The 13,156-nt window shown below is 38.6% G+C and overlaps 1 protein-coding gene across 1 annotated transcript in view; it reads right to left on the minus strand.

Annotated features, from left to right (window-relative positions):
- tmf1 (TATA element modulatory factor 1) overlaps positions 1 to 13,156 on the minus strand; it is a 37,663-nt gene that overhangs the window by 10,318 nt on the left and 14,189 nt on the right. The window contains exons 6-14 of the mRNA XM_059944295.1: positions 10,001 to 10,143; positions 9,518 to 9,684; positions 8,773 to 8,929; positions 7,539 to 7,631; positions 6,739 to 6,895; positions 5,360 to 5,552; positions 2,595 to 2,664; positions 2,423 to 2,515; positions 2,177 to 2,296 (exon numbers count right to left, since the gene is read on the minus strand). Coding sequence (XP_059800278.1) covers positions 2,177 to 2,296; positions 2,423 to 2,515; positions 2,595 to 2,664; positions 5,360 to 5,552; positions 6,739 to 6,895; positions 7,539 to 7,631; positions 8,773 to 8,929; positions 9,518 to 9,684; positions 10,001 to 10,143 — 1,193 coding nt within the window. The remainder of the gene's footprint in view (positions 1 to 2,176; positions 2,297 to 2,422; positions 2,516 to 2,594; positions 2,665 to 5,359; positions 5,553 to 6,738; positions 6,896 to 7,538; positions 7,632 to 8,772; positions 8,930 to 9,517; positions 9,685 to 10,000; positions 10,144 to 13,156) is intronic.

Consider the following 13,156-nt stretch of genomic DNA (forward strand, 5'->3'; position numbering starts at 1 on the left):
TATTGAAACATTTTTGCCAGTGAGGAAATATTTCATTATATTTTACACGCCATTATTTGCAGATATGCATTAAAGTAAGTTTTTCCCACATTAAAGCACAACAGTATCAGAATGCCTAAAATCAGTATCAGATGCCTAAAATAAGAAATTAGGTAAATTATTGAAGACAGTTGACAAGCACAAATCCCTAAAATATTTTAATGAAGCAAATGAATGAACTACTTTGATGTTGCTAAAATAAATGATGCCAATTAGGCACTCAGAAGGCCTTGTGAGTACACCAGACATTATTTTTGACTAGACATGTTACAGTAAAACAATAATTCAGCACCCTCAGGGTATTGTTGCCATGAGACTGCCAGACTTTTTTTTGGAATATTAGATATTACTCTTATTTATACCCCAACCATTTTCCTTTAAAATCATACACAGTGGTATTATAAATTTTTAAGTGATTATGTGGAAAGGGAGTGCAGGAAAAAGAGCCCAATTCATTTAAAGGAAATGCAGGAAACGTGGCCCTTGAGAGCCAGATGGTAAAACATCAGAATTTCCAACTGACCAGATAGCAAATTACGAGTTTTAGTATAGCATCCTACCATATCTCCAAGAGGACCGCAACCTTGTCATGGTTTGGAAGCTTGTGTGCCTTAATGACCCAGAGAGCAATGTTGGCTAGAGTCATGACTTTAGGCTTTGGCTCTTTGTAGGGTTACTCATGTCAAACAGGTCAAAGTGCACAGGCCAGTCTAAGAGTGGCCCTCCGGTCCTCCAGGTTGGGGAGATTCAGCTCGGGGCTAACACTTACTGGTTTTTAAAAAAATTGTTACAGAAACAGCAATGAAGAATCCTTCTACATATGAGTGCAATGGTATTCCTGAGTCTCCACTTGGGACTTGCATGACTGACAGTAATGAAAACTGAGAGGCAACTACTGACATGATAGAGGAAGTCCTGAATACCGCCAGAGATGAAGGACTTTCATTGCTGCCCCAAATGCTAGCAGCAAAACGGGCAGCAAGTATCCAACCAAAGATGTATCAAATACTTGGCCAGAAATACAAATTACTCCAAGAATCATAAATGACACTATTTTTCATTTTCTTTCTCAGTCCAGGTTTGTATTACAACACTAACAAATGTTTAAATGCTATCCGCCTTTGTCATTTATTGTGACTCTGCTTACAGGTATTCTGTCTACAAGGATCATTAACATCCTCTACCTCACCACTGTAAACTCACCAATGCTGCACTGAACCACGAAAAATGAATCTACCATAAAGCTTCACATTTCCTGAATGGTTTAATACAACAGTTAAAATTAGCAACGTCCACACTGCCCGTGACTGATTACCTAACCCCATTAGAGGCATACCATATTGGCCTCAAGCATGCGATTTTCCCCCATGAGAGTTCTCGTTGCCCTGCTGGAAGCGAATACAGCCTCTTTCCAACAAGGAATGTTATTTCCCTCTGCAGAGAATTCTAAGAAAACCACTCTTAGAAAAAACAAGAGGTTGTGAGACTGCCACTATCCCTTTCCAGAATTCAGTTTTCAGACAGATCTCTGGCTGCTTCCAATGCTCATCATCATTATGTAGAGTTTGATGTCTCTCTATGACACAACAGTGCAGCTGTGGCACTCTGGGTCATGCTATGGCAGGCAGGTAGGCCTCTCTGCCTCACGTCGCGTCCATCTCTTTCGGAGAATGTTGGTGATATTGTACAAATGTAGGATGGTATTGTGGTTCTGCATTTATGGATTGGACTATTAAGTTTACGGACTGTTGACTTTTTTTCAGACTTATGGTTTTTATATTTTTTCTTTAATTGCCCATTCCTTTTCTGTTTTGTCGTACTGGGTTTTTTTTTGGGGGGGGGGGAATGTTGATAATCAGGATGCCATTCTTTTTTTGTACAGGGGAGTTTGATGTTTCTCTCTGAAAGACTTTCATGGCTGTCTGGAGAATACATATTTCAGAGGTGTATATGGATACATGCTTTGATTATAAGTGAACCTTGCTGAGATCATTTGCACCATTTCTGACCCGGTATTTTCCATTTTCTCAGTCCCTACTTGGATACTTTGAAATTCTTTTCTTTGATTTCCAGAATCTTTCTAGCCATTTCGCCAGCTTCCCTTTCATACCAGTGCTGGAAAATTAGACATTCCTACCTGGGAATGGCTGGAGGTTTGTAAGATTGCCATCTCAGCACCACTAACAGAACTGGATCGAGAGAGAGTTGGGGTGACGGTCAAAGCCTCTGGTCCCTGATTAGTAAGTAGTTTCCGCTCCTTTGAAAGAAACAAAACTTGAGATTACAAAACATGTCAAGCAATGTAATTCTTATGCGAACATGTCTAACTCACGGAAGCAATTCCATACTAATGAGATCTAATTAGAATTTTTAAGCTAAATACCTTCTCTTTTAATGCATCTTGTGCAAGGATTGCCTTTTTCCTTTCCTGTTCAACTTTCAACTTTTCCACTTCCAACTGTTTACTCAGGGCATTCTAATAAGAGAAAATATCATGAGTTGGATTGAAAGACAATAGTCCAGCAGACTAATTAAATAAATGAGTTTTTTGTTACCTTTTCCTTTTTTGATTCTTCAAGAGCCTTAATGTATTCAGACTTCAGATTGTCAAAAGCCACCCGATTCCTGAAAATATTAAGTGCTTATTTTCCAATAATTAAACTCATCTGTATCTATACTAATAGCATGTAATAGAGCAGTTTAGTTATCAAATCCAGACTTGTACAAGATGTTGCATGAATACGTTATTAATATGCAAATTTTTCAGTCTTATTACACATTTTACATCTGTAAATCCTGTTGTCACATTGCAAGCTCCTATATCCAAATTAGTAATTATTTTTGCCCATGGAAAATAACTGAATTCAGCACATTTCCCAGCTTATTACTGCAGAAGTACAAAAAGTCTCTGTTACATAAATTAATGGAAAAACTAAGTGACTTGCTTTTTATTTCACTTCATCTCAATGCTTCAAATAACTATAAATTGGTTTTTAACTTCCTTTAATATGTATTTAATTATTTTGAATCAATTTTAGGCTTAGATCATCAGAAACATTTAAATGCAGTTGAAATGCTTTTGAAGGCAGTGAGCTGTCAAAAGGCTTTCAAGGATGTTTATAGACTGGGCACTAGGAACTGCCACAAAGACTAATCACTACTTGAGAGCACCCTGACTCCAACTACAAGAATTAGAGCAGGGATTCCCTACCTTTTGACACTGAATCCATGAACACTACATCTCTGCCTTTTTTTTGTATTTATTTCTGATTTTTGCACTACTTATTTTAACTTATCTATTTAATATGCACACATATACATATACGCAAACACATACATATACTGTATTCTGCTTTTTTCTATATTTATCAAGTTTTGCACTGTATGATTGGTGCAACATTAATACATTTCACAACATACGAAACCTGATTCTGAAATGTTTGTTTACAGGCAGGCACAAGAAAATATAAACTACTATGTAGATCCAACTGGTGGCACTATTTGGATTAATATAGGAAACATCCATACAAACCAAAAAAACAATGACATGTATGTTTGTCTAAAATCAGGCAAACATTTTAAAATTAATTTATTTCACATTATCAGTATAAAATCTATTGATTTTGGTTCTTCCTGGAAAAATATAAACATTTTTGTTTCAAATGCAACTTAACATTTCAATTATGAAGCAGTAACTGGGATAAAACCATCTTCAGCTAAAGTCAACTAAAATCAAACTGAGGATTTATGTTATACATGAAAAGCTGGAGGAACTCAGCAGGCCAGGCAGCATCTATGGAAAAGAGTATACAGTCGACATTTCAGGCTGAGACCAAAACGTCGACAGTTTACTTTTCTCCCCCCCATAGATGCTGCCTGGCCTGCTGAGTTCCTCCAGCATTTTGTATGTATTACTTTGATTTCCAGCATCCGCAAATTTTATCGTGTTTGAGAATTTACTCAAGTATATATAATTTAGATTTTTCACCCCAAATGGAGAAACACTCAACTACTGAGTAAATAAAGTTTGGCAAATCACTTTCCAACCTGTTTATATTTCCCAATATCGAAAAAAGTATAGTAAATGATTTTTTCCATTTGAAGAGTGTTTGGCACGTGCATGGATAGGTGGTTTGGGAAGAGGAACAGTTATATTATAGATGACAAATGAGTGAACCAATGGCAGAGTACAATTAGACACTTCAGAACGTGAGGTGTGGTGGGGGGGTGGGGGAAGGTGCTGGAGATGAAAACGGATTATGGAGATGAAGGCAAAGACAAAGGAAACACCCTATTGTTGTCTGGGAGTCAGATGTGAGAAATGAGATTGCATTATCGGGGACCACAGAAAACACAGTAGAGTGTAAACATAAGCTGAGGAAAATGAAAGGCACAAGAACAGTGATATAGAAGATGGTATTGTCAGAAAAAGTAGTTCCAAGGTGGAAGATGCAGTGGAAGGAAGAGTTTGGGTAATAGAAAAACAGAAAACATTGACAATCCATAAAAGGTCAGAGAACATCAGTGGAAAGTAAGAATTTCTCAGGTTGATTAGAACTAATAAAAATAATAAGTATTGACTGAAAATTGCTGGACAGTATTTGTTGAGGAAGACTAATGTACCTAATGGATAGATGGAGTGCTCGAGTTCTTTTTGATCTAGCCTTCCTCTTAATTGATGGTACATAAATATCAGTACCTGTATATATTATTAACGAGAAGGGCAGATGAACAATAGAGTAGCATAGATATACAGATCTTTAAAAACCGGCATAAAGGATTGTTAAGACAAACAGCACAGCTTAATACATCAACAATGACTTGAGCATAACAGCAAGGTTGTGATCAAATTTAGTACAGGAGATTGGCCACACCAGAGATGGGTATTATGCCACTTCTTGACAGTCAATTACAGAATGGATTCTCAATTTAAAGAATAGGAGTGGAAAAAATACTGTAATAAGAATCAATTTATTATTCACTTAGTCAATAAGGAATACATTTTCAGGCAGTAATGTTTACCTACCAAGCATACAGAATTAACTCAATTAAAATAGGAACAGAGAGCATTGAATAATAAATAGTTTCAAGTTATAGCCCAAAAAAAATGTTTCTATTGATTGGTAGTATTGATAATTACTAAAAGAGGAAATTAATAAAATACTTAAGCACAAATGCATAGTAAATTATCAAAATTGCCATAAATGCCAGAACTAAAATATTTAAAATCTACAAAAGACTATTTAAGGCACAAGATTCAGGATGCCACTTTAAATATCCCAATTTTTCTAATTATAAATTAAATTAGCAATTTACTCACCTGCTATTTTCATCTTCAGTCTTTTCAAGCCTGGCTCTTTCCGACTCCAACTGAGCTAGCAACCTGCTTTTCTCTTGACGCAATAAGCTGCTTTGTGAATCCAGTGAAGAGATTTGCATTCTAAGAGAAAGCAGTTCTTCAGAGACTGTCCGCTCTTTTTCTACAGCAGCTGCAAGCTGAGCTTGACCATCAGCTAACAAAGAGAAAGATTTTTTTTTGGTGCATTAACATCTCCATGGGTAATAAACTGCAAACTTTACTTATTACTGTACATGAAAGCGTTAGTTACTTAAAATAACTTTTTCTGTTATCTAAAATGCAACTATTACAACCATCAAGTGCACATTTTCTTCACGTTCACTTTTAAACATGGCAAAACATTGCTAGTGATTGGAACAGCAGCTAAATTCAACCAACACTCTGCATGCCAAGTATTTCAAAGTACATTTGCCATTTCAAGGTAGTTCATCTGCAAAAAAACAAGCTGCTGCTTGCAGGAAGTGAACTAGGCATATAATTAAACAAATGTGTTGGACTGATCACAGTGATGCTGGGACAGATCTTCCTGATCCCAAAGCTTTTAATTTGTATATCAGAGTACTTTCCAAAACATTATTAGCTTTAACATAGCAGAAATGAAGCAGCAGCAATTATTTGGCATTGTTTGAATGGCATTTAAAAAAATATCCTCCCGAAGTACCACATGATCTCCATCAAAATTAGATTGGATACGATTATTAAACAACTTAGCAAGTAGCAAAGATAGATTATGCTAGCAGATTCATGAGAAAATAAAATCAGAATTAGCTTGATGGACCAAATGGCATTCATTTTAATATTGTAGTGTTAATTATTCTTTGCTTCTCCCAAGAAGTTATTCCAAATATTTTAAAATTTTGTTATTCAACAATGAAATACAAAATTGTTCTTTTCAAATATTTTCCACTAAATCAAATTTCTCCAGTCTACAGCAATTGTATAATGAGAGAAACACATCAAATACTTAGCAGTTCAGGCAGTAGAGTTGAAAGCTGCAACTTAAGATCTGGATTAAATTTCTTCCAGCTATCAGAATTGGAGTTTATTATCACTGACATACGATTTGTAATGTGTTTTCTGACAGTCACAGTGGAAAGACAAATCTATAAACTACAAAATAAATAGCGCAAATAAAAGGCATAATAAGGTAGTGTTCATGGATCATTCAGAAATCTGATGGCACAGGGAAAGTACATGTAGAAAGCAAATTAAACATATTGCATCAAAGCCAATGAACAATTACATAGAAAATCTATTGGCATTCCTTAAAGATTTAACAAATACAATTCAAGTAGTTGACTGGAAAATAAGCTCAATGCATGCGTAATATTGTTAGTTACCTAGTCGATTAGACAAGTTTTTTTCCAATTTTTCCCAAGTTGCTGACTGCGCCACAAGCGTGGCCTGTAGATTTTCAATCTGTCGCAGAAGTGGTCTGCTTGCAGATGTAACACTTTGGCTTAACTCCTGGTTTCGATTATCTGCTTCCTGAAGTCTCTTTAAAATTCATACATTAAAAATATTTACCTTATGGGGTACTTTAGTCTCGTCAGATAAACAAAATGTGAACTAATATGTAATTACAGTTATAAATAATCTAAATGGATTGAATGGCCCAGATTACATGGGCAAGAGAAAAGTGAAGAAATTGCAACACAAAGCTATAATTCATTTTAATACTGGAAATCAAAATATTGTATAATGGGTTATATATTACGACACTCTGGTCAAATAGGTTGCATGCCAAGAAGATTGAAGTATCTAACTACCAGTTAAATATAGCTCTTCATAGAATAACCTGACACCTCCTCCACCCAACCCACTACCCCCTGCCCTCGGCAGATCAAAGCCTCCTTAGCCAATATGGAATTATAATAGCAATCTGGAGTACACATAACTAATTTTCACCTATTCTAATCCAGAGATACGAAGGCTAAGCTTGCTGCTGTGTAAATAATGAGATCAATCGAAGAACTTTTTGCTATATGTATAAAGATGTTTGGTTCAGCCTGTAAATATGTTTAATTTGACAGGAAAATTATGGCCAAAGTAAAAAATGAACTGAGCTTGCTTTCTTCCTAGTTGTCTCCTTCTAAATCATCCAAACCTGATTTCATAAATATACAGTGATAATGAATACCTGTTGAAGTTCACTAATTTCTTGACGCAAGTAGTCCTCCTTCCTGGCTTGCTGTTGTTCAGCCCGTTGGAGACCCAGCCTAAGATCTGCCACCTATATACCAGCCAGAAATAACCAGATTAACACACTATGCAATATATGAACTATGCAAGACAATACGAAGCATAACATTCAAGGTTTTTTTCCCCTACAGACTGTCTAGAAACTGAAATGTATAATTTATAACTGAGGATGCAGTATTATTTATAAAAATTGATACAGATTTAAATATTTTAGAAAATAACAATTATACACAACAATTTATAATAAAATATACCAGTCCTTTCCAGCTTATGATATAAACATGCATTTGAGAGACAAGAGGAATGGATTTGCTAGTTATAGTGGGGCTGCAGGCATCTTCTGCCATTCCAATTTGCAGGTGGTCCAGGTCAACAGTTCAAAGGAACAGAACACTGCCATAACCTGGGGTGGGACCTATAAACCTTATGAAAAACAGAAGGTGAACAAGTACCACCTGTTCAGTAGCCACTGCTGTTATTTGAACTTTCAAGGACTCTGCATCTCATGCTCTCAACATTTACTGTTTGCTTGTTTATTTATTTATTTTGAATTTGCAGTTTGTCTTTTGCACACCGGCTGTTTGCCTAATTGTGTGCGGTTTTTCAGTGATTCTATTATGTTTCTTAGATTTACTGTGTATGCCTGCAAGAAAACGAATCTTAGGGTTTTATATGGTGACATACATGTACTTTGATAGATACATAAATTTGTCATATTATGCATTGTGCACTCAGTGGCCACTTTACTAGGTACACTTGTATATCTGCTCATTAATGCAAACGTCTAATCAATTGTATAGCAGCAACTCATTGCATAAAAGCATGCAGACACGGTCAAAAGGTTCCGCTGTTGTTCAGACCAAGCATCAGACTGGGGATAGGTCAGAGGAGAATGGTCAGGCAGGTTCAAGGTGACAGGAAGCCAACAATAACTCAAATAATCACGCATTACAACAGCAAAGAGCATCTCTAAAGGCACAACACATTGAAGTGGATGTGCCACAGCAGCAAAAGACCACGCCGGATCCCCCTCCTGTGCTTACAGTCACTGTGAATATTGTTAAATTAATAAATTATAGTAGTCTACCATGTAATTTTAATCAAAAGCATTTTCAGGAAGTTCAATTAACCAAATTTAATGCAAGAATAAGCACTATAACAATGACACTAACTTGAACCGCTAGCGCCTCCTGTTGCTGCCTCGCCTCTTCCTGGGCTCGCTCCAGAGCCACTGACAGTGCCTCCTTGGTTTTAATCTCATGACTCAGAGCTGCTTCCTGGGCTTCACTATCTTTAGCTGCGTTTACCCTATGTAGTTCAGCAAGCTCCCTGAAAATAATAAAAATCAATGTCAAGAGAAATTACTAAAAACCTTTAAAAGAGAAAACAAGTGTAAATCAGAAACAGCCTCAGAAATTCAAAGCTGTTTTCTGAACCAAGGAGCGTGGCTGAGTAAACTTAATAGTTAGTTCCTCCTAAATTAAGCCAATTCTGCATAAACAACAAGCTCTACTCCAGTGAACAAAAACTGGAAACAGGATTACATATTGTAGCCAAAATTCCCTGGCCAGGTCCATCATGTGAAACTAGCTCCCAACGATAAAAACTACAGAATTAGTAAATTTGCTGTTAAAAATCAACTCGTGCTCTTGGAAAGAGAGGAGGGACTTCTACCAAATTACTGTCTGCAGAGCACAGGAATGGGCTCTTCCTCATTTAGGTGTGAAATACAGCAACCTGAAACCCTAAAGCAAAATGGTAAGCAAAACAGTATTCAATAAGTAGCTGTTCACTTTAATATATCCTGTGCTTAAAAATAATAAAAATTAAAAATTAAAAACAGACTTAAAAATAATGTTTAACTATTTTCTTCCAGCCCTTCAAGTATGAAATGTAAATCATGTATCCTACTCTTACTTGTATGAGTTGTCAAGTGCAGACTGAAGGCTCCGATTATTTTCTTGAAGCTCATCCAAGTTCATTTGAAATTTGCTAATCTCTTTTTCTTGTCTCTCTACCACATCATGCAACTTCTTGATATTCTCTCGATGCTGTTTTTCCACTTCTTCTTTACCATCAAGTACCTGCAACAAAAAAATGAAAGAAAACTCCCATTTAGACTAATGTATATAGAACTAGTCATTAAACGTAAGCTACTAAACTGTTATAACTTTCAAACTAAATTGCTCACTTTTCTGAAATATATATTATGCTATTAACCACTGCATACAAACAGACCGTAACGCTATAAAAGAGAGGTTGTCAGGGCCTGACCAAAACATTACCCTTAGACTTAATACAAAATGAAGTGGTATTTCAAAAGTAGTTATGTTGTTGCTGGAAGCAATATTTTAATATTCTGAGACCATTTTAAGGTCAGTATGAATTTCATTCTCTCACCTGCTGTAGATGCTTAATTTCCTCCTCTTGTTCTTTTGTCTTCTTGCTCTGTTTTGAAATCAGTGTCTCATGTTCTTTTTCTTTCATCCTTAGTTTCTTTATTATGTTTGAATTGTGCAAGTGTTGCTTCGAGAGCTTCTCTCCTGAAACCATGAATGGTATATTGAATATAAATTATGTTTTCTGACTTCTTATTTCAAGCAACCAAAATAATACTGTTACGTCTGTAGCCCCCTCCTTTGTGAGAATCGCAAGATCACCGGTGGATTGGGTCAAGTGGCTCAGGAAATGAGAGTGGGACGTGCAAAATGCCTCGTTTCCCCGGCGATGTAAAGCTACACGGGACATGGCCATTGTCTCCGGAAGACCAAGTTGTGTATTGAGTACTGTACTATTCATTGAAGCCCCTCAGGGGATGACCAGAGTGGGTTGGTTGAGGGATTGCATCATCCCAATCTGATTAACATTGGAGACCCCTTGAGGAAGTATAAAAGAGGGTCTGGGGAACAACCCCTTCAGACGCACCAGAAGTAACTTTAAGCGACCACTTAACACCAGGAAGTCATCTGAAGGAAGCCACTTGCATTCGATTCCGTGGCTGGAATTGGTGGCTGGAACCACGGGAAAACAGCTTTTAGCTAACAACGGGGAAGCCCGCTCCCCTGACTCAACGATTGGCATCATAAACGACCTGGGGCAAGTTTAAACCGCATCACTTTTAAACCAAACAACGCTGCAGCTTGAACGAACTGATAGTGACTGTTATCTTTCCATCAGACAATACATCAACCCCTAGACAACAATAGAGCTATTTCTTATTGGTTATTATTATACCCGCGCTTAGATTTAGTATTGACGACGTATATTATCTGTATGTTTGCATTAATCTTATTTTTGTGCCCTTTATCAATAAATACTTTTAAAAATAGTACCATCAGACTTCAACGGACCTCTCTATCTTTGCTGGTAAGTGATCCAGTTACAGGAATTCGTAACAAAGTTGGGGTTCTCGTCTTGGGATTTGACACCAAATTGGGAGGCCAGTGAATCGGGATTGTAAGTCCAAAACTTGGATCTGGTTACGCGGGTAGCCAGACGGGAAAGCAGCAAAGATGGACGTGGGTGAATTTATAGAAAACCCGACTCTGGAGGCGCTGGAGGTGGCCTCCAAATCGGACTTGATAAATTTGGCGAAGGAGTTAAACCTCGCTGGGGTGAGGTTGTCAATGAAAAAGTGGGAGGTGCGAAGGGCACTAACTCAGTATTATTTTGGGAAGAATGTGTTTACAGATGAGGTATTGGAAAATATCCCTGAAGAGGCACCCACTAGTGGGACGGCTCAGTCAGAGTTGGAGAAATTAAAGTTGGAACATGCAATTAAGTTAAAGCAGCTGGAGGCAGCCGAGAGAGAGAGCAAGAGGGGGAGGGGGAGAGGGGGAGAGAGAGAGCATGAAATGAGGTTAAAACAGCTGGAAGCAGATGAAAAAGAGAAACAGAGGAAACATGACTTGGAGATGTTGAAGTTATGGCAGGAGCCACGAGTTCTGGGGTCACACCGAGAGGAGCTGTTCAATGTTAGTCGAGAGTTGAGGTTAGTACCTCCGTTCGAGGAGACGGATGTGGATAGTTATTTCTTGCTTTTTGAAAAGGTGGCCGTGAATCAGAAGTGGCCCAGAGGTCAGTGGGTGATGCTGTTACAAAGTGTGTTAAAGGGGAAGGCACAGCAGGCATATACGGCGTAGGCCATGGAGGAGGAGAGTTATGACAAAGTAAAGGAGGCCATTCTCCGGAGTTATGAGCTAGTACCTGAGGCATATAGACAAAAGTTTAGAAATTTAGAGAAAGGGTGGAATCAGACGTATACCGAGTTTGCCTATGAGAAGGGTGTGCTCTTGGACTGGTGGTGCACCACAGAGAGAATGGAAGAGGATTATGGGCATCTCAGGGAGTTAATTCTGATTGAGGAATTTAAAGGTTGTGTTTCGGAGGATATCCGGACGTATTTGAATGAGAAGCCGCATAAGTCCATCTCGGAATTTGCTAGGTTCACCGATGAATATGCCCTAACCCACAAGACAAAGTTTTCCTCGAATAAAAGTTCCCAGAGAGACCGGGGGAACGATCGAGAAGGTCCGCCGGCTGAGGCAGCGGTCCTGCCGGAAGCTAGTGGTAAGGTTGAGGGGTAAAGGCCAGACGGCCAGAGATTTCCGGGCTTGACCTGTTTTAATTGTGGAAGGGGGGGCATATTGCATCTCGGTGCTTTGCTCCAAGTAAAGAAACAGGAAAAGGGACAGCAGCAGTCCCTATCAGATGTGCCGTGGTAATCAGTAAATCGACAAGAGAGCCCCAGGTAGACAGAGTACAAGAAGGGTCTGAGACTTGTCTGTCACACAGAACCGTGTCTGTGAGGGAGGGGGACACACCAGTTCCCATACGGATCTGGAGAGACACAGGGGCTGAGCTGTCGTTATCAGCAGTAAGGTACTAGAGTTTGGTCGCAAGACGAGGATGGTAGCTGTGAAGGGAATAAGTAAAGGAACAGAAATGGTTCCCTTACATAAGGTCATTATGAATTGTGAGCTCGTCTCTGGACCAGTTGAAATAGGGGTGCGATCAGAATTCCCGAGAACTGACGCAGACGTCCTTCTCGGTAACGATTTAGCAGGTGGTAAGGTTTGGTCGGCAATGCTGCCGACCCGCCAACCAGCGAGTGCAGTGGCCCCGCCCCTAGATTCCAAGATCTATCCCGCATGCGCGGTCACTCGCAGCCTGCCGAGAGAGGCAGCTGAGAATGAGAGCAGTTTAAATCTGGCCAGTTTTGATTTGGCCGAGACGTTTCTACCGACCCTGTACCACGAGGGTTTAGAGGGTGGTAAAATGAAGAGTAGTAAAGTGAAAGAGGGTAAGGGAGCAGAGGTAGATCTGCCCTTAGCAAGGAGAAAGGTCCTAGAGGCAGAAAATAAAGATGAGGAACCAATAGAGCGGTTAAGAAGTCCAGAGTTGGACAGGGATGATCTGTCTGGTTTGGCAGAACTGTTTGAAGAGGTTGAAAATTCTAAAGGTGTTCCCGATAATGAAATGAGGACAAGGGTGATGAAAAGGGTGCACTTGCCTTGAAGAAGTCTGCTGGGTTGGCAGATGAGGTTGTTTCAGCCC

Source organism: Hypanus sabinus, chromosome 19, assembly GCF_030144855.1.
Source record: "Hypanus sabinus isolate sHypSab1 chromosome 19, sHypSab1.hap1, whole genome shotgun sequence".
Lineage (NCBI taxonomy): Eukaryota > Metazoa > Chordata > Chondrichthyes > Myliobatiformes > Dasyatidae > Hypanus > Hypanus sabinus.